This window comes from Aquarana catesbeiana, linkage group LG13 (genome assembly GCF_042186555.1).
Source record: "Aquarana catesbeiana isolate 2022-GZ linkage group LG13, ASM4218655v1, whole genome shotgun sequence".
Lineage (NCBI taxonomy): Eukaryota > Metazoa > Chordata > Amphibia > Anura > Ranidae > Aquarana > Aquarana catesbeiana.
This window is the reverse complement of record NC_133336.1, coordinates 215814223-215836350: the sequence shown is the minus strand read 5'-3', so window position 1 is coordinate 215836350 and position 22128 is coordinate 215814223. Positions and strand designations below refer to the sequence as shown.

General features: G+C 50.4%; 1 protein-coding gene across 2 annotated transcripts in view; it reads left to right on the top strand.

Moving 5' to 3' along the window:
• The window catches only part of ZNF687 (zinc finger protein 687), a 33253-nt gene extending 11412 nt beyond the window's left edge, over window positions 1–21841 (top strand). Inside the window, exons 1-9 of one of the 2 annotated variants that reach the window (XM_073608667.1) lie at window positions 1209–2099; window positions 6241–8465; window positions 14476–14654; window positions 14780–14956; window positions 17163–17340; window positions 17554–17880; window positions 18795–18907; window positions 19371–19506; window positions 20557–21841. In XM_073608667.1, coding sequence (XP_073464768.1) covers window positions 6261–8465; window positions 14476–14654; window positions 14780–14956; window positions 17163–17340; window positions 17554–17880; window positions 18795–18907; window positions 19371–19506; window positions 20557–21009 — 3768 coding nt within the window. In that variant the 5' untranslated portion in view covers window positions 1209–2099; window positions 6241–6260 and the 3' untranslated portion in view covers window positions 21010–21841. Of the gene's footprint in view, window positions 1–1208; window positions 2100–6240; window positions 8466–14475; window positions 14655–14779; window positions 14957–17162; window positions 17341–17553; window positions 17881–18794; window positions 18908–19370; window positions 19507–20556 lie in introns of those variants that run through there. The other variant, XM_073608666.1, reaches the window with a different exon arrangement.
• Window positions 21842–22128: the final 287 nt, after the last annotated feature.

The following is a 22128-nucleotide window of genomic DNA, read 5'->3' as shown; positions in this document are numbered from 1 at the left end:
TCTGTACTAAGGATCGGTATGTCGGGTCAGTGTCTTGGTACTGAGGATCGGTATGTCGGGTCGGTGTCTCAGTACTGAGGATCGGTATGTCGGTGTCTCGGTACTGAGGATCGGTATGTCGGTGTCTCGGTACTGAGGATCGGTATGTCGGGTCGGTATCTCGGTACTAAGGATCGGTATGTCGGGTCAGTGTCTTGGTACTGAGGATCGGTATGTCGGGTCGGTGTCTCGGTACTGAGGATCGGTATGTCGGGTCGGTGTCTCGGTACTGAGGGTCGGTGTCTCGGTACTGAGGATCGGTATGTCGGTGTCTCGGTACTGAGGATCGGTATGTCGGGTCGGTATCTCGGTACTGAGGATCGGTATGTCGGGTCGGTATCTCGGTACTGAGGATCGGTATGTCGGGTCGGTGTCTCGGTACTGAGGATCGGTATGTCGGGTCAGTGTCTTGGTACTGAGGATCGGTATGTCGGGTCGGTGTCTCGGTACTGAGGATCGGTATGTCGGGTCGATGTCTTGGTTCTGAGGATCGGTATGTCGGTTCGATGTCTCGGTACTGAGGATCGGTATGTCGGGTCGGTGTCTCGGTACTGAGGATCGGTATGTCGGTTCGATGTCTCGGTACTGAGGATCGGTATGTCGGGTCGGTGTCTCGGTACTGAGGATCGGTATGTCGGTATCTCAGTACTGAGGATCGGTATGTCGGGTCGATGTCTCGGTACTGAGGATCGGTATGTCGGGTCGGTGTCTCAGTACTGAGGATCGGTATGTCGGGTCGTGTCTCGGTACTGAGGATCGGTATGTCGGGTCGGTGTCTCGGTACTGAGGATCGGTATGTCGGGTCGGTGTCTCGGTACTGAGGATCGGTATGTCGGGTCGTTGTCTCGGTACTGAGGATCGGTATGTCGGGTCGGTGTCTCGGTACTGAGGATCGGTATGTCGGGTCGGTATCTCGGTACTGAGGATCGGTATGTCGGGTCGTGTCTCGGGAATGAGGATCGGTATGTCGGGTCGGTGTCTCAGTACTGAGGATCGGTATGTCGGGTCGGTGTCTCGGTACTGAGGATCGGTATGTCGGGTCGGTATCTCGGTACTGAGGATTGGTTAGTGTGGTGCCTCAGTAGGGATCAGTATGACTCTCCTCCTCCTGTAGAGCTCTGTGTGGATTGTGGGATTGGTCAGGCTCCAGCACACGCGGGGTTAACTCCTCCTGCAGCTCAGCTCTCCCAGAATGCTTTGCAGCAGCCCAATGTTTTGCTGTCGGGGCCGCCCTGACCCCGTGATGTCACAGTCACCTGACCACGCCGTGCTTCTCACTCACTGCTCAGCCAGCAACAGCCAGAGCAACGGTCACACCGACGACTGACACCCGGCCCAGCACAGAGCGCCCCCTGCACCCAGCACAGCCTGTACACAGCACACACAACACTGCCTGCACCCAACACCCTGCACAGCACAGAGCACACCCAACACTCCCCCCCCCCAACCAACACCCGGCCCAGCACAGAGCGCCCCCTGCACCTAGCAATCCCAGTACAGCACCCAACACACCCAACACAGCCTGCACACAGAGCACACCCTGCACCCAGCACACCCAACAGAGCACAGAGCGCACCCAACACCTATCAATCCCAGTACAGCACACCCTGCACCCAACACAGCGTGCACACAGCAACCCCCCCCAACACCCTGCACCCAGCACACCCAACACAGCACAGAGCGCACCCTGCACACACAACAGGCAACACCCAGCACTGCCTGCACCCAACACCACCCTGCACAGCACAGAGCGCACCCAACACCTAGCAATCCCAGTACAGCACACAGCACACCCTGCACCCAACACAGCCTGCACACAGCAACCCCCCCCAACACCCTGCACAGCACAGAGCGCACCCAACACACACAACACAGCACGGAGCGCACCCAACAGCACCCCCCACCCAACCGCCTGCACCCAGCACAGCACGCAGCACACCCCCCACCCAACACGTAGTGCACCCAGCAGGCATCACACAGTATTCAGTCCGATGAGCCGCTAACTGTCAGCGTCTAGCAGGGACCTGAGGAGGAGCTGCCAGCGGTGCCGGGATTTTATGGTACATGCTATTCGCACCCCCAGATTAGAGAGCCGTTCCAGGGGCCCCTCTGCACAGAGCACCAACAGCTCCCACCATGGAGCTCTGAGCTGAGGGGGGGGGGGGGGTCAATTCATTCAAACTCTGACCTGACTGGTTCCCACACCCCTCCCCCGACCACTTCCTGTCCCTATCCCTGAGGGGGGGGGAGGGGGGCTGGGCAGGTGTCCTGGGCTTAGGAGAGGTCAGCATTCCATAGGTCACCACACTGGTAAGTGACAGATCACTACAATGGGGGTCATTTCCTCTGTCTGGGGGGCCCTCTGTATGAGGGCTCCTCTGTCTGCATGGGACCCCTCTGTCTGTATGAGGACCCTCTGTCTATACCAGGGGCCCTTCTGTCCATATAGAGGCCATGTGTCTGTATGAGGGCCCCTCAGTTTGTCCCTATGGGAGCCCCCTCTGTCCGTATGGGGGGCCCCCTCTGTCCGTATGGGGGCCCCCTCTGTCCGTATGGGGGCCCCCTCTGTCCGTATGGGGGCCCCCTCTGTCCGTATGGGGGCCCCCTCTGTCTGTATGGGGGCCATTCTGTCCGTATAGGGACCCTTCTGTCTGTATGGGAGATCCTCTGTCTACATGAGGACCCCTCTGTCTGTATGGGGACCCTTCTGTCTGTATGGGGGATCCTCTATCTGCATGAGGACCCCTCTGTCTGCATGGGGACCCCTCTGTCCACATGGGGACCCTTCTGTCCGTGTGAGGACCCCTCTGTCCGTATGAGGACCCCTCTGTATGGGGACCCTTCTGTCTGTATGGGGGATCCTCTGTCCGTATGAGGACCCCTCTGTCCGTATGAGGACCCCTCTGTCCGTATGGGGACCCTTCTGTCTGTATGAGGACCCCTCTGTCCGTATGGGGACCCTTCTGTCTGTATGGGGGATCCTCTGTCTGCATGGGGACCCCTCTGTCTGCATGGGGACCCCTCTGTCTGCATGGGGACCCTTCTGTCCGTATGGGGACCCTTCTGTCCGTATGGGGACCCTTCTGTCCGTGTGGGACCCCTTCTGTCTGTATAGGGACCCTTCTGTCTGTATGGGGGATCCTCTGTCTGCATGAGGACCCCTCTGTCTGTATGGGGACCCTTCTGTCTGTATGGGGGATCCTCTATCTGCATGAGGACCCCTCTGTCTGCATGGGGACCCCTCTGTCCACATGGGGACCCCTCTGTCCGTGTGAGGACCCCTCTGTCCGTATGAGGACCCCTCTGTATGGGGACCCTTCTGTCTGTATGGGGGATCCTCTGTCCGTATGAGGACCCCTCTGTCCGTATGAGGACCCCTCTGTCCGTATGGGGACCCTTCTGTCTGTATGGGGGATCCTCTGTCTGCATGGGGACCCCTCTGTCTGCATGGGGACCCCTCTGTCTGCATGGGGACCCTTCTGTCCGTATGGGGACCCTTCTGTCCGTATGGGGACCCTTCTGTCCGTATGGGGACCCTTCTGTCCGTGTGGGACCCCTTCTGTCTGTATAGGGACCCTTCTGTCTGTATGGGGGATCCTCTGTCTGCATGAGGACCCCTCTGTCTGTATGGGGACCCTTCTGTCTGTATGGGGGATCCTCTATCTGCATGAGGACCCCTCTGTCTGCATGGGGACCCCTCTGTCCACATGGGGACCCCTCTGTCCGTGTGAGGACCCCTCTGTCCGTATGAGGACCCCTCTGTATGGGGACCCTTCTGTCTGTATGGGGGATCCTCTGTCCGTATGAGGACCCCTCTGTCCGTATGAGGACCCCTCTGTCCGTATGGGGACCCTTCTGTCTGTATGGGGGATCCTCTGTCTGCATGGGGACCCCTCTGTCTGCATGGGGACCCCTCTGTCTGCATGGGGACCCTTCTGTCCGTATGGGGACCCTTCTGTCCGTATGGGGACCCTTCTGTCCGTATGGGGACCCTTCTGTCCGTGTGGGACCCCTTCTGTCTGTATAGGGACCCTTCTGTCTGTATGGGGGATCCTCTGTCTGCATGAGGACCCCTCTGTCTGTATGGGGACCCTTCTGTCTGTATGGGGGATCCTCTATCTGCATGAGGACCCCTCTGTCTGCATGGGGACCCCTCTGTCCACATGGGGACCCTTCTGTCCGTGTGAGGACCCCTCTGTCCGTATGAGGACCCCTCTGTATGGGGACCCTTCTGTCTGTATGGGGGATCCTCTGTCCGTATGAGGACCCCTCTGTCCGTATGAGGACCCCTCTGTCCGTATGGGGACCCTTCTGTCTGTATGGGGGACCCCTCTGTCTGCATGGGGACCCCTCTGTCTGCATGGGGACCCCTCTGTCTGCATGGGGACCCTTCTGTCCGTATGGGGACCCTTCTGTCCGTATGGGGACCCTTCTGTCCGTGTGGGACCCCTTCTGTCTGTATAGGGACCCTTCTGTCTGTATGGGGGATCCTCTGTCTGCATGAGGACCCCTCTGTCTGCATGGGGACCCTTCTGTCTGTATGTGGATCCTTCTGTGTCTGGGAATCCTTCTGTCTGTATGGGGGCCCCTCTGTCTGTATGAGGGCCCCTCTGGCTGACTAACCTTGCTTAGATCCACGCACATTCTATGTCTCCCAGGCAGGCTGGAATGCATTTCTGTATGTTTTTAAATAAAGTTTTGCGCTCAGGGCCGGGATGATCGCAGGGGGCGGGGCAGTGAGCGATGTGTTGTGCGTAGTATTAAGATCGTTTATTGAAATGGACGAGCTTCCAGCACACCAAAATGTCCTAAAATTCAGCCACGTCAGGAAATTAGTAACGCAGCAGACATGCGTCGCCTTATTGTATTGGGGGTTCCATTCACAATGAACACGCGGAATGTGCATTTCCTGTTGGGGCCCATTTGCGGGGTCATTTCAACGCAGAGTGTAAAATGTGTTGACGCAAAAACTGTTTTGTCGCTATCAGTGATTGGCTGGTGTGTTGTGGACATGGAATGGCAGCAGCCTCCTGTAATGTTGCTGCCATTCCATGTTGGGTTAGTGCATGGGTTGGGGGGATGGCCACGCAGAGTTGGGTTATGGGAAGGGCCTCCATAGGTTGGGGTGAGGGCCCTCCAGCCTGTGTGTCCTCTGGTGTCCCTCTTGTAGCAGATGGTGGAAAGAAGTCCTCTACTCTGTGTTCAGTACCTTGTAGCGGTGAAGGCGGGTAACTGTCAGGGTTTGAGGATGGGTTGGGCTGGGAATGCCAGCAGGTCAGAGTTCGGTTATGGGAAGGGCCCCCATAGGTTGGGGTGAGGGCCCTCCAGCCTGTGTGTCCTCTGGTGTCCCTCTTGTAGTAGATGGTGGAAAGAAGTCCTCTACTCTGTGTTCAGTACGTTGTAGCTGTGAAGGCGGGTAACTGTCAGGGTTTGGGGATGGGTTGGGCTGGGTATACAAGCAGGTCAGAATTGGATTATGGGAAGGGCCCCAATAGGTTGGGGTGAGGGCCCTCCAGCCTGTGTATGCTCTGGTGTCCCTCTTGTAGCAGATGGTGGAAAGAAGTCCTCTACTCTGTGTTCAGTACCTTGTGGTGAAGGCGGGTAACTGTCAGGGTTTGAGGATGGGTTGGGAATGCCAGCAGGTCAGAGTTCGGTTATGGGAAGGGCCCCCATAGGTTGGGGTGAGGGCCCTCCAGCCTGTGTGTCCTCTGGTGTCCCTCTTGTAGTAGATGGTGGAAAGAAGTCCTCTACTCTGTGTTCAGTACCTTGTAGCTGTGAAGGCGGGTAACTGTCAGGGTTTGGGGATGGGTTGGGCTGGGTATACTAGCAGGTCAGAATTGGGTTATGGGAAGGGCCCCAATTGGTTGGGGTGAGGGCCCTCCAGGCTGTGTATCCTCTGGTGTCCCTCTTGTAGTAGAGGGTGGAGAGAAGTCCTCTACTCTGTGTTCAGTAACTTGTAGCAGTGAAGGCAGGGTAGGTGAGTGGGTTGGACTGGACACACAAGCAGGTCAGAGTTGGGTTAAGGGAAGGGCCCCTAAATGTTGTGGTGAGGGCCTTCCAGACTGTGTGTATATTTTAGTGTCCCTCAACCTCTACTCAGTGTTCAGTACCTTGTAGGAGGGTCATTCTAATCCCCAGAGATGTATCTTCATCTTTGAAGTCTGCCCTGTGTAACATTCATTCCTGTGTGTTCTCTTGTAGGCCCCTCCGTGTGGTCCACCATGGGCGACATGAAGACCCCGGACTTTGACGACCTGCTGGCCGCGTTCGATATCCCAGACATGGACGCAAGCGAGGCCATTCACTCTGGACCTGAAGACAATGAAGACCAGGCTAAGCCGGCACCAGGGGAAGCGGTCAGCTCTGACCACGGACTTCCTCACACAGACATCACTGCGGTCAGCGTCATCGTCAAAAACACTGTGTGCCCCGAGCAGGTGGACCTCCTCGACATGCATGCAAAAGATGTGCAGGGTCTCGGGCCTCGACTCCTCCAGAATGGATTCAACAGTCCAGAGGTCTCCCGGTCATCTGTGCCAGCCGCTTCTAATGGTGGAGAGAGCTGGGGGCCCAGGGCAAAGGCCAAACCCATCGACTTGTTCACAGACTTTACACCGGTGGAGAGTCCCATCGATAGCAACGTGTCTGACTTGATTGACAGACCACGTGATGTTAAGCCAAAGGAGAGGCCAATGTTTGAGACCCAGGATCCGGTTCTTTGTCCCCCTCCCAGCGATTCTCCAACGGAGGGTGAACATAGTCTGCCGAGAGTCATTCCCCAGGCCTTTAGCATCAGTAAGATAACATTGGGCACCGGGCCTATGGGCCTGAGTCTACCTACGCACGCTATTAAGGAGGAGCCTGTTGAAGAGAGTCCACAGAGTCCAACAGTTCCAAGAGAGAGTTCATTAGAGCACTTGGACCATGTCAATGTTCACTACCCTACGGCGGAACCCCCAGTTTCTTCTTGGACCAACACAGAGCAAAAACCGGATGGTGCTAACAAGCTCATCACAAAAACGAGTTTGCCGGACGGTCCAGAAGATGCAGCCCTCAAGACTTCAGCCAGTACGGCACAAGAGGGGGAGTTCTCCAAGGTCTTGAAGGAACCCAAAACAAGTCCCGAGAATAACGTCCCGGGCGTGAAGGAGGAGACATGCTGGAGTCCAAAAAGTTTGGCTAGCGACATGGAGGAGGAAGAGGACATCAGCTCACCATCTTCTAATTCATCAAGACCTCTCAAAGTCCGTATCAAGACCATTAAGACCCAATCGGGAAGCATCACGAGAACGGTCACCACGGTGTCCTCGGATTCGGACACTGTGGCTTCTGCTGCGGCATCAGAGGAATCCTCACAACTTCCAGCTTCTGAATCCAGCCAGGAAGCTCCCGCGGAGGCCAAACGCGACGATAAAGTGCCCTCTCCTCAGAAGAGCGATCTACCGATCTCTTCAAGTCCATCTAAAACCCAGGCATCGCCAGTGGTCAAGCTTCCTCTAGGCAACGGGGTTAAGTTCCAGGGCCCCATCCTTCCCGTGTCCACTATTCAGAACGCTAGCAGTGTCATGCTGATGGCAGCCAGTGTTGCCCAACAGAAGGCCGTGGTCATGCCCCCCAAGGCCAGCAAGGTCGTTGCCAAGAACATTTTCCACCTGGTACAGCAGCCTATCCCAACCAGCATCCCCCTCACCAACATGAACTTGACCAACCAGGTGTCCAGCACTGCCACCATCACCACTACGACCAGCCCGCAACGCAATGCTACAGTAGTCATGGTGCAGTCCCAGAAACCCACACCACCTGTGACTGGCACCGTCATCTCCCGAACTCAGTCCAGCTTGGTAGAGTCCTTCAACAAAATTCTCAACAGCAAAAACCTACTTCCGACGTACAAGCCCAACCTTGCGCCGCCGGCCGACTCCAGCCTCACCCTTCCGGTCTTCGGTTTCCGATGTCTAGAATGTGGGGACTCCTTCGCCTTGGAAAAGAGCTTAGCCCGGCACTACGACCGGCGGAGCATGAGGATCGAGGTGACCTGCAACCACTGCACCAAACGCCTGGTCTTCTTCAACAAATGCAGCTTGCTCCTGCACGCCCGCAAGCACAAGGACAACGGCCTGGTGATGCAGTGCTCCCACCTGGTCATGCGGCCGATCGCCCTGGAGCAGATGATTGGACAGCCGGACGTCACGCCTCTCGTCTCCGTGGCTGTTCTGACTCCTGGAAAGGCTTCCACCCCTGGCCCCACCCAGGAGGCTGCCACTGCCCCTGCCACGGCTAGCCCGCCCGGAGATCCCGCCCTTCTTCCCGAACAGTCCACCTACTCCACGTTCCGGTGCCTGGAGTGCAAGGAGCAGTGCAAGAACAAGGCCGGGTTGGCGCAGCACTTCCAGCAGATTGCAGCCACCACCACTATTGGCAGCACGGTAAGTAGCCATGGCAGCACAGTGCACCAAGCAACCAATCACATGTCACCCTTTAACCACTTGTTGACCGGGCCATAGACAAATGACTTCTTGGTGGGCAAATGGAATACCGGGGTTATTGCTGCAGCAATATGCCATAACCCCCGGTATTATTATTTTTTTCAGCCGTCGATTCTGAGTGGCGAATTTGCCACAGGATCACTGGAGCAATGGATTTCAATAGAGACCAGCGAAGGCAAGATGGCCTCTGCTCATCTCTATGGCCTTGGAGGACCGGAACAAAGTCATGATGTCACTTCCGGTTCCTCCGGCATGTAAACAAGGCTTTTTTCTTTTGCTTAAAAAAAAAAAAAAAGAGATCAAAAAAATAAAAATTTCAGATCCTTTGCTTTTAAAGGAAGAGGAGAGATTTGGGGTTCCTGAGACCCCATATCTCTCCATAAAGAGGACCTGTCCTGCTATGTTGCTATCGCAAGGTATGTTTACATTTCTTGGGATAGCAATAAAAGTGATCAAAAAAAAAATATGTAAAGGGACAGTTTAAATATAAAAAAAAAAATGGAATAAAAAAAATTAAAGGGACTGTGTAAAAATTAAAAAATCATATATACTTATTATTTTTTTTAAATGGAAAGTGTAAAAAACTGGATTAAAATAATAAATAATAATAATAATATATATATTTAAGAGGAACAGTGTAAAAAAAAATGGAATAAATAATAATAATGAAACAGAGTGTGTTCGGCCGAAAGAAGAAAAATGACGATGTGGGGGTGTCTCCCTGTGTCATGGAGCTGAATTGTCTGGGCGGCTGCAGTAACAATGTCCCGCCTCCTGTGATAGACGGCTCAATGATCCAATGGCGGGGACATTGAATCAGTATGACGTGATCATAGGAGGCGGGACATTGTTACTGTGGACGGGAAATTCAAATCTAGCTCCATGAAACACAGAGATCGCCGCTCTGACTTGGGCACTGGTGAGGCTGCATTGATCTCTTTTATCATGTCTGCAGTCTCTGACCATCTCCTGTATTATGTCTGCAGTCTCTGATCATCTCCTGTATTATGTCTGCAGTCTCTGATCATCTCCTGTATTATGTCTGCAGTCTCTGATCATCTCCTGTATTATGTCTGCAGTCTCTGATCATCTCCTGTATTATATCTGCAGTCTCTGATCATCTCCTGTACTATGTCTGCAGTCTCTGATCATCTCCCGTATCATGTCTGCAGTCTCTGATCATCTCCTGTATTATGTCTGCAGTCTCTGATCATCTCCTGTATTATATCTGCAGTCTCTGATCATCTCCTGTACTATGTCTGCAGTCTCTGATCATCTCCCGTATCATGTCTGCAGTCTCTGACCATCTCCTGTACTATGTCTGCAGTCTCTGATCATCTGTTGTACTATGTCTGCAGTCTCTGATCATCTCCTGTATTATGTCTGCAGTCTCTGATCATCTCCTGTATTATGTCTGCAGTCTCTGACCATCTCCTGTACTATGTCTGCAGTCTCTGACCATCTCCTGTATTATGTCTGCAGTCTCTGATCATCTCCTGTACTATGTCTGCAGTCTCTGATCATCTCCTGTATTATATCTGCAGTCTCTGACCATCTCCTGTATCATGTCTGCAGTCTCTGATCATCTCCTGTATTATGTCTGCAGTCTCTGACCATCTCCTGTACTATGTCTGCAGTCTCTGATCATCTCCTGTACTATGTCTGCAGTCTCTGACCATCTCCTGTATTATGTCTGCAGTCTCTGATCATCTCCTGTATTATGTCTGCAGTCTCTGACCATCTCCTGTATTATGTCTGCAGTCTCTGATCATCTCCTGTACTATGTCTGCAGTCTCTGATCATCTCCTGTATTATGTCTGCAGTCTCTGATTATCTCCTGTATTATGTCTGCAGTCTCTGACCATCTCCTGTATTATGTCTGCAGTCTCTGATCATCTCCTGTATTATGTCTGCAGTCTCTGATTATCTCCTGTATTATGTCTGCAGTCTCTGATTATCTCCTGTATTATGTCTGCAGTCTCTGATCATCTCCTGTATCATGTCTGCAGTCTCTGATCATATCCTGTATTATGTCTGCAGTCTCTGATCATCTCCTGTATCATGTCTGCAGTCTCTGATCATCTCCTGTACTATGTCTGCAGTCTCTGATCATCTCCTGTACTATGTCTGCAGTCTCTGATCATCTCCTTGTATCATGTCTGCAGTCTCTGATCATCTCCTGTACTATGTCTGCAGTCTCTGATCATCTCCTTGTATCATGTCTGCTAGAGGTGCACCAAATGGAAATGTTGCTAATACTATTAGCAATATGTTTAAGTTTAAATAAGAGATTGCAGACATGATACAAGAGATGGTCAGAGACTGTAGACATGATACAAGAGATGGTGAGAGACTGAGGACATGATACAAGAGATGGTCAGAGACTGGGGACATGATACAAGAGATGGTCAGAGACTGGGGACATGATACAAGAGATGGTCAGAGACTGAGGACATGATACAAGAGATGGTCAGAGACTGCGGACATGATACAAGAGATGGTCAGAGACTGGGGACATGATACAAGAGACGGTCAGAGACTGAGGACATGATACAAGAGAGGGTCAGAGAGTGAGGACATGATACAAGAGATGGTCAGAGACTGGGGACATGATACAAGAGATGGTCAGAGACTGCGGACATGATACAAGAGATGGTCAGAGACTGGGGACATGATACAAGAGATGATCAGAGACTGGGGACATGATACAAGAGATGGTCAGAGACTGAGGACATGATACAAGAGATGGTCAGAGACTGGGGACATGATACAAGAGATGGTCAGAGACTGCGGACATGATACAAGAGATGGTCAGAGACTGCGGACATGATACAAGAGATGGTCAGAGACTGAGGACATGATACCAGAGATGGTCAGAGACTGCAGACATGATACAAGAGATGATCAGAGACTGGGGACATGATACAAGAGATGGTCAGAGACTGAGGACATGATACAAGAGATGGTCAGAGACTGGGGACATGATACAAGAGATGGTTAGAGACTGAGGACATGATACAAGAGATGGTCAGAGACTGAGGACATGATACAAGAGATGGTTAGAGACTGAGGACATGATACAAGAGATGGTCAGAGACTGAGGACATGATACAAGAGATGGTCAGAGACTGAGGACATGATACAAGAGATGGTCAGAGACTGAGGACATGATACAAGAGATGGTCAGAGACTGAGGACATGATACAAGAGATGGTCAGAGAGTGAGGACATGATACAAGAGATGGTCAGAGACTGAGGACATGATGCAAGAGATGGTCAGAGACTGGGGACATGATACAAGAGATGGTCAGAGACTGCAGACTGCATTTTTTTTTACCTTTCTTGCACTAAAGGTGTCAAAAAATGGCCAATAATGAATTCATATTCATTTAAAAAGTCGAATATAATGCAATTATATATAAAAATATAAATATTTTTTAAAAACTGTTATGTCCGTTTTTCGGCACCAAAGTTTCCATGCCGTGCACTCCTAATTTTAATTCATTCAATTCAAGTGTATTTTTAAGAAAAAAAATTGCATTTGATAAAGCACTGCGCAATACTGTGTGACATAAAAAATTCCAACAACCGCTATTTTATTCTCTAGCGCCTCTCTTATCCACTTGGCGTTGGCGGGCCGCCATATGACGTCATGGACTGTGAGTGGTGATATCTGAATGACGGGCGCAGCTACAGGCTTCATCCAGATATCATTTTTTTTCCACCGGCGATTCTGTGCGCCGTAAGAACAATCGTATAGCGGCAGTTCAGCCGCTTGATCGTTCTTACATGCGGCGAGAGGGGACGTCCCCTCCCGCCGCCCTCCGGTGCTTCTCCAGTCTCGCCCGTGCGTTCGGTGAGCCAGAGAACGAATCAGTTACCACCGGAAGTTAGCCGTAGAAATTTCTGGTGACCAGATGGTCCCCAGTCATCTCTATGACCTTCGGAGGCCCGCGACGGTTATGATGTCACGTCCGAGCCAGCAATGTAAACAATGCCGGGGACTCGGCTGGAAAGGTTTTTTTTTTTTTTGATCTTGGTCTGTAGGAATATAAGTGATCAAAAAAAAAAATTTAAAGAGAAAGTAAAAAAAAAAAACAAATAAAAGTAAAATAATAATATAAAAATGTAAGCCCTCATGCACACAGGCTGTTAAAAAAAGTTATGAAAACGCCAGTATCTTTGCAGTGATTTTTTTTAAACTTTTTTGAGCGTTTTTGAGCGTTTTTCCGCGTTAGCGTTTTTGAGCGTTTTTTTTTTTTTCAAATTTTTTTTTTTTTTTTTCAATGGATCAAAAACGCTGGTGAATGACGTTTTTGAGCGTTTTTCCGCGTTAGCGTTTTTGAGCGTTTTTTTTTTTTTTTTCAAATTTTTTTTTTTTTTTTTTTTTTTTCAATGGATCAAAAACGCTGGTGAATGACGTTTTTGAGCCTTTTTGAGCGTTTTTCAGCGTTAGAGCGTTTTTACAGCTGAAAAACGTCTTTCAGAACCCACTGGTCCTGGGTTTTTTTTACAGCTTAAAAACGCCTATGCCACTTGCAGCTCAAAAACGCCTAGGTGGGCATGAAGCCATAGACTAACATAGACAGGCCTTTTTAAGCTGCAAAAAAAGCTCAAAAAAGCAGCTGTAAAAACGTCCGTGTGCATGAGGACTAAAGAGAAAGTGTAAAAAAATAAAATAAAAGTAAAATAATAATAAAAAAAAAAAAAAAATTAAAGAGAAAGTGTAAAATTAAAAAAAATAAATAAATAAAAACATTTTAAGAGAGTGTAAAAAAATTGAAATAAAAGTAAAATAATAATAAATAAAAAATGTAAAGAGAAAATGTAGAAATAAAAAAATAAAAGTAAATAATAAAAAAAAATTAAAGAGAAAGTGTAAAAAATAAATAAAAGTAAAATAATAATAAAAAATATGTAAAGAGAAAGTGTTAAAAAAACAGTAAAATAATAAAAAAAAAAAAAAACATTTTAAGAGAAAGTGTAAAACAAAATGAAATAAAAGTAAAATAATAATAAATTAAAAAATGTAAAGAGAAATATAATGATTTTAAAAAAAGTAAAGAAAAAGTGTAAAAATAATTTAAAGAGAAAGTGTAAAAAAAAAAATAAAATAAAAGTAAAGTAATAATAATAAAAAAAATGTAAAGAAAAAGCGTAAAAGTAAAATAAAGAATAAAAAAAAAAAATTTAAAGTGCCCACGTCCCCGCGTGGTCACGCACAGAAGCGAAAGCATATGTAAGTTGCGCCCACATAAACGGCGTTCAAACCACACATGTGAGGTATCGTCGCGTGCGTTATAGTGAGAGCAATAATTTTAGCCCTAGACCTCCTCTTTAACTTTAAATTGGTAACCTGTAAAAAAAAAAAAAAAATCAAGCATCGCCTATTGAGATTTTTAAGTACCAAAGCTTGGCGCCATTCCACGAGTGTGCGCAATTTTAAAGTGTGACATGTTGGGTATCTATTTACTCGGCGTAACATCATCTTTCACATTTATACAAAAGAGACTTGGGCCAACTTTACTGTTTTTTGTTTTTTTTATTCATAAAACAGTCCCCCCCCCCCCCCCCCTGAAAAAGACGTATTTGGAAAATCACTGCGCAAATACCGTGTAACATAAAAAGTTGCAACAACCGCCATTTTATTCCTTAGGGTCTCTGCTTATAAAAAAAAACGATGTTTGGGGGTTCTGAGTAATTTTCTAGAAAAACAAATGTAATGATTTTAGGAGCGAAGTGGTTAAAATAGTTTTTATAATGTTTGGGGGTGTCGGTAATTTTTCTCTTTTTACGAGAGAAGTGTCAGGATTGGCCCGGTAGGCAAGTGGTTAAGCGGTGTCTTCTGATTGGCTGCTGTGGGGTTCCTTCACACATTGATTGGTTGCTATAGAAGGAATGTTTTGCGGTCGGGCCTTACTGATTGCCGTGTTCCTCCCTCCCCCGGTAGGTGTGCTCCCATTGCCCCATGATGATGCCCAACCGGTGCAGTTTCGAGGCTCACCAGCGCATGCACAAGCAGACCCCTCCGAACGTCTGCCCCGAGTGCGGGGGCAACTTCCGCATCGAGAACTTCCAGACCCACCTGAAGGAGACCTGCCTGCACTTCTCCCGGAGGATCGGTTACAGGTACGGGCGGCGTCCTGAGCGCCACTGGGGGGGGGGGGGGGGGTTGTCCCCTGAGGGGGGGGGGGTTGTCCCCTGAGGGGAGGGGGTGGGGCGTCACTAACCTTCCCTCTCTGCCCTCCCGCCAGGTGTCAGAGCTGCGCGCTGGTATTCGGAGGCGTCAATTCCATCAAGTCTCACATCCAGACGGCGCACTGCGAGGTCTTTCATAAGTGCCCCATCTGCCCCATGGCGTTCAAGTCTGCCCCCAGTGCTCACGCCCACATTTACACCCAACACCCCGGATTCAGCAATCAGCAGGCCAAGTAAGTCACATTTGGGGGGGGGGGCAATGGACCTGGAGGTATATAGTGGGGTAGATTGGACCTGGGGGTATATAGGGGTTAGAATAGATCTGGAGGTATATAGGGGGTAGAATAGATCTGGAGGTATATAGGGGGTAGAATAGATCTGGGGGTATATAGGGGGTAGAATAGATCTGGGGGTATATAGGGGGGTAGAATAGATCTGGGGGTATATAGGGGGGTAGAATAGATCTGGAGGTATATAGGGGGTAGAATAGATCTGGAGGTATATAGGGGGTAGAATAGATCTGGGGGGTATATAGGGGGTAGAATAGATCTGGGGGTATATAGGGGGGTAGAATAGATCTGGGGGTATATAGGGGGGTAGAATAGATCTGAAGGTATATAGGGGGCTAGAATAGATCGGGAGGTATATAGGGGGGTAGAATAGATCTGGGGGTATATAGGGGGTAGAACAGATCTGGAGGTATATAGGGGGGTAGAATAGATCTGGGGGTATATAGGGGGTAGAATAGATCTGGGGGGTATATAGGGGGGTAGAATAGATCTGGGGGTATATAGGGGGGTAGAATAGATCTAGGGGGTAGAATAGATCTGGGGGTTTATAGGGGGTAGAACAGATCTGGAGGTATATAGGGGGGTAGAATAGATCTGGGGGTATATAGGGGGGTAGAATAGATCTGGGGGGTATATAGGGGGGTAGAATAGATCTGGGGGGTATATAGGGGGTAGAATAGATCTGGGGGTATATAGGGGGTAGAATAGATTAGGGGGTAGAATAGATCTGGGGGGTATATAGGGGGTAGAATAGATCTGGGGGTAGAATAGATCTGGGGGGTATATAGGGGGTAGAATAGATCTGGTGGGTATATAGGGGGTAGAATAGTTCTGGGGGTATATAGGGGGTAGAATAGATCTGGGGGGTATATAGGGGGTAGAATAGATCTGGGGGGTATATAGGGGGTAGAATAGATCTGGAGGTATATAGGGGGTAGAATAGATCTGGAGGTATATAGGGGGTAGAATAGATCTGGGGGTATATAGGGGGGTAGAATAGATCTGGGGGGTATATAGGGGGTAGAATAGATCTGGGGGTATATAGGGGGTAGAATAGATCTGGGGGGTACATAGGGGGTAGAATAGATCTGGGGGGTACATAGGGGGTAGAATAGATCTGGGGGGTACATAGGGGGGTAGAATAGATCTGGAGGTATATAGGGGGGTAGAATAGATCTGGAGGTATATAGGGGGGTAGAATAGATCTGGAGGTATATAGGGGGGTAGAATAGATCTGGAGGTATATAGGGGGGGTAGAATAGATCTGGGGGGTATATAGGGGGTAGAATAGATCTGGGGGGTATATAGGGGGTAGAATAGATCTGGGGGGTATATAGGGGGTAGAATAGATCTGGGGGGTATATAGGGGGTAGAATAGATCTGTGGGGTATATAGGAGGTAGAATAGACCTGGAGGTATATAGGGGGTAGAATAGATCTGGAGGTATATAGGGGTAGAATAGATCTGGAGGTATATAGGGGGGTAGAATGGACCTGGGGGTATATAGGGGGTATAATAGATCTGGGGGTATATAGGGGGGTAGAATAGACCTGGAGGTATATAGGGGGTAGAATAGATCTGGAGGTATATAGGGGAGTAGAATTGACCTGTAGTTATATAGGGGGCTAGAATAGATCGGGAGGTATATAGGGGGGGTAGAATAGTTCTGGGGGGTATATAGGGGGGTAGAATAGACCTGGAGGTATATAGGGGCTAGAATTGATCTGGAGGTATATAGGGGGGTAGAATAGATCTGGAGGTATATGGGGGGGGGGGGGTAGAATAGATCTGGGGGTATATAGGAGGGTAGAATAGATCTGGAGGTATATAGGGGGTAGAATGTACATAGGGGAGTAGAATAGATCTGGAAGTATATTGAGGGGGTAGAATAGACCTGGGGGGTATATAGTGGGGTAGATTGGATCTGGAGGTATGTAGAGGAGTAGAATAAATCTGGAGGTATATAGGGGGGTAAAGTAGATCTGGGGGGTATATAGTGGGGTAGATTGGATCTGGGGGTATGTAGGGGGGTATAATAGATCTGGAGGTATATAGGGGGGTAGAATAGATCTGGGGGTTATATAGGGGGTAGAATTGAACCTGTGAAATGGAAATATGGAACCACAATGTTGTTGGTGTTCTCCTCCAGGATGATCTATAAGTGTGCGATGTGTGACACGGTGTTTACCCACAAGCCTCTGCTCTGCTCTCACCTGGATCATGCGCACTTTGACCAGCAGTTGGGTAACCAGAGAGTGAGCGTCTTCAAATGCCCCGAGTGCCCCCTGCTGTTTGCCCAGAAGAGGACCATGCTGGAGCACCTGAAGGTGAGTGCATCAACCCCCCCTCCCCCATCCCTCTCCCCCCCCCCATCCCTCTCCATCAACACCCCCCCGCCAACCCTCTCCATCAAACCCCCCCCTCCACCCCCCCACCCCTCTCCATCAACCCTTCCCCCATCCCTCTCCATCTACCCCCCCACCCCATCCCTCTCCATCTCCCCTTCCCCCACCCTGCTAACTCAAGTCCTCTTTTTGCAGACGACCCACAACAGTGTGGTGAAGGAAGACCCGCCCCAGACTCCGGAACCCATCACTCCGAAGCCGGAACCCATGGAGGTCCCAGTGAGCCGGCCGCCAGATCCTGTGCCGGAGGCAGCACCGGAACCTGAACCGGAGGTGGAGGAGTCGTCGTCGTCCTCGGATTCTCCCAGCTCCCCCGAAGTGAAGAAGAAAGCCAAGGCCAAAGACCCCCGCAAACCGGACGGGCCCCGCCAGAGGAGCAACTGCTGGACCTGTGGCATCTGCCACTCCTGGTTCCCCGAGAGGGACGAATATGTGGTGCATATGAAGAGGGAGCACGGCAAGGTCAGTCATGGGGCCCGGGGTACTTACCAGGGGTCTGAGAGAAGGTGGGAGGTATATGGGGGGGCAGAGGGAACTAGGAGGGCATTTAGGGGAGAGGGAAGCAAGAGGGTAGAGTGGATCTGTATATAGGGGGTAGAGTGGATCTGGGGGTATATAGGGGGTAGAGTGGATCTGGGGGTATATAGGGGGTAGAGTGGATCTGGGGGTATATAGGGGGTACAGTGGATCTGGGGGTAGAGTGGATCTGTATATAGGGGGTAGAGTGGATCTGTATATAGGGGGTAGAGTGGATCTGGGGGTATATATGAGCAGTTGAATGGAGGGTGGTGAATTATTCAAGACAGTAGAATTAATTTAGGATATTATATGGGGTAAAATTGATCTGGGGGTATGTACAGTATGTGACAAAAGTAAGTACACCCCTCAGATCCTCAGAATTCTATGCTGGAAAATAATGGTGGCCACACAAAATATTGACACTTTGGGCCCAATTTGGACATTTTCACTTAGGGGTGTACTGACTTTTGTTGCCAGCGGTTTAGACATTAATGGCTGTGTGTTGAGTTATTTTGAGGGGACAGTAAATTTACACTGTTATACAAGCTGTACACTCACTACTTTACATTGTAGACAAGTGTCATTTCTTCAGTGTTGTCACATGAAAAGATAGAAGAAAAGATTTACACAAATGTCACTCAGGGGTGTACTTACTTTTGTCATAATACTGTATGAGGAGTAGAATGAATTTAGGATTATATATGGGGGGTGTAGAATTGATCTGAGGAGTAAATAAGGGGGGGGGGAAACCATGGCAAGGAGAGGATGGGGGTGTATCGGGGGGGTGTATGGAGTATGGGGGGGGTGGAGATGATAGAATGGATACGAGAAGATACAGTTGTCGTTTTTTCTTTCAGTCTGTGAAGAAATTTCCTTGCCGTCTGTGTGATCGCTCATTTTGCTCCGCCCCCAGTCTGCGCCGTCACGTCCGGGTCAATCATGAAGGGATAAAGCGGGTTTACCCGTGCCGGTTAGTATGAGCCCCTCTGCCTGTGTTATGTGTCCATACATACAAAGAACCTTCCAGGGGGAACGGGGAATTCTGGGTAATAATTTGCATAGAGCGAACGTCCTGCTACCCCCCCCCTAATCATCTGCCCTTTGCCCCCCACCCCTCCTATATCTGCCCCTTGTCCCCCCTCCCCTGACTATCTACCCCTTGTCCCCCACCCCTCCTATATCTGCCCCTTGTCCCCCCTCCCCTGACTATCTACCCCTTGTCCCCCCTCCCCTGACTATCTACCCCTTGCCCCCCACCCCTCCTCTATCTGCTCCTTGTCCCCCCTCCCCTGACTATCTGCCCCTTGCCCCCCACCCCTCCTATATCTGCCCCTTGTCCCCCCTACCCTGACTATCTGCCCCTTGTCCCCCCTACCCTGACTATCTGCCCCTTGTCCCCCCTACCCTGACTATCTGCCCCTTGTTCTCACCAGGTACTGCACGGAGGGTAAACGGACTTTCAGCAGCCGCCTTATTCTGGAGAAACACATCCAAGTGCGTCACGGCATCAAAATCACCGACCAAACCCGGAGCCAGGAGGTGATGGTGACCCGGAACGTCAGATCCCAGGTACCCCATACTGGAAACTCCACCCCCCCTCCATACCGACCAATCCGCTTCCAGCTCTCCAACTTCACTTCAATGACGCTGGATTGTGATTGGTCTTTACAAGCAACACAGATAGTAGATATACTACAGGAGATGATCAGAGACTGCAGACATAGTACAGGAGATGATCAGAGACTGCAGACATAATACAGGAGATGATCAGAGACTGCAGACATAATACAGGAGATGATCAGAGACTGCAGACATACTACAGGAGATGATCAGAGACTGCAGACATAGTACAGGAGATGATCAGAGACTGCAGACATAGTACAGGAGATGATCAGAGACTGCAGACATAGTACAGGAGATGATCAGAGACTGCAGACATAATACAGGAGATGGTCAGAGACTGCAGACATAATACAGGAGACGATCAGAGACTGCAGACATAGTACAGGAGATGATCAGAGACTGCAGACATAGTACAGGAGATGATCAGAGACTGCAGACATAGTACAGGAGATGATCAGAGACTGCAGACATAATACAGGAGATGATCAGAGTCTGCAGACATAGTACAGGAGATGATCAGAGACTGCAGACATAATACAGGAGATGATCAGAGACTGCAGACATAGTACAGGAGATGATCAGAGACTGCAGACATAGTACAGGAGATGATCAGAGACTGCAGACATAGTACAGGAGATGATCAGAGACTGCAGACATAGTACAGGAGATGATCAGAGACTGCAGACATAGTACAGGAGATGATCAGAGACTGCAGACATGATACAGGAGATGATCAGAGACTGCAGACATAATACAGGAGATGATCAGAGACTGCAGACATAATACAGGAGATGATCAGAGACTGCAGTCATAATACAGGAGATGATCAGAGACTGCAGACATAATACAGGAGATGATCAGAGACTGCAGACATAATACAGGAGATGATCAGAGACTGCAGACATAATACAGGAGATGATCAGAGACTGCAGACATAATACAGGAGATGATCAGAGACTGCAGAGTGTCATGTGACCTCCTCCCCTCTCCCCATAGGTGTCGGTGAGGAAGAGGAAACTCTCAACAGACGAATCCGGCAGCGATGAACCGGAGAAGACGAAGCCGGCCCTCCCGAAGCCGAAGCGCAGTTTCCAGTGCCGGGCGTGCGGGTACAAGACGGGCAGCCTGAGCGACTTCCGGCAGCACATCCCACAGCATTGCACGGACGAGAGCTCCCACCAGTGCCGGGAGTGCGGCGTGTGCTTCACTTCGCAGAGCTCGCTGAGCCGCCACCGCGTCATGACCCACAAGATGAAGGGGGCGGCGCCTCCGGAGGAGGGGGAGGAGCCGGACCCCCCCCAGAAGACGGCGGAGGAGACCGCCGACGGCAAGCTGGCCTGCCAAGTCTGCAACAAGACCTTCGACAGCCAGCTGAACCTCAACACCCACTTCCGCACGCACGGCATGGCCTTCATCAAACAGCGCCAGAGCGGCGCCGGCGACAACTGACCGCCTCCGGCGCCCAAAAACTCTACCAAGTGCCTTAATATCTCCTCTCCGCCAATCATGTAAGGCGTTGCCTCTCGGACCACCAGGGGCTGCGGCCCCTCTGAACCCCCCCCCTCCCCCAACGCTGCTGGGCCGTGGAGGTGGCACTGCTGCAGAGATACCACTGACTCCCCATCCCCCGGCTGCAGTGGTCTTATAAATATGTAAATTATCTTTATTATAAATGTCTATTTTTCTGCACAGAATTTCTAGGGAATAGTCGGCGTCACTTCTCCGATTGTCCGGTCCTTTTTCTTTTTTCCATTTTTTTGTATTTCCAGACGGGGGAGGGGTAATGACGTGTTATTGTTTAATTTATATGCTGTAGGGGAGGGGGTGGGGTGGGGGAGGGGTATGTTCTCTATGAGAGCCTGCAGAAAGCAGTCCTCGGTCGTAGGCCTTTGGTGCCGGCGGGCCGGGCTGGGGACACTGAATACTAAGGGGAGGTCATTGGGAGAGCCTGCAGCTGCACACAGCGCCACCTCTAGTCCGGGAGGGTCACTACATCCAGCTCTTGTTATTGGTTGGACATCTAGATTCTCATTTCAGACTTTTATCGGTTGGGGGAAAATTCGGGGCCCCGGAGATGGGAACTGAGATATTTTTTTTTTATGTTTTTACTAATATTATAATGATAGATGATTGTCAGAGGTGTCCTCGGGGACCACCAATCAGTGCGTGCTGTGGCCGGACCAGTGATCGGGAACTCTGGCTGATGCTGGAAGGGTTTGATGATGTCTGATGGTGGCTGGAGGACAGTGGGGGCTCCAGGGGGGCGGGGTGAGCTCCAGGGGGGGGGGGGGAGGACAGCTCGCTGTGTATTCTCTGTAATAAAATGGCAAAGTTCCAACAGTGTGTATCCGACCTGTGTCTGTCTCCTGATACACCTGTCCTGATACACCTGTCCTGTCTCCTGATACACCTGTCCTGCCTCCGTCTCCTGATACACCTGTCCTGTCTCCGTCTCCTGATATACCTGTCCTCCATCCGTCTGCCTCCGTCTCCTGGTACACCTGTCCTGTCTCCGTCTCCTGATATACCTGTCCTCCATCCGTCTGCCTCCGTCTCCTGGTACACCTG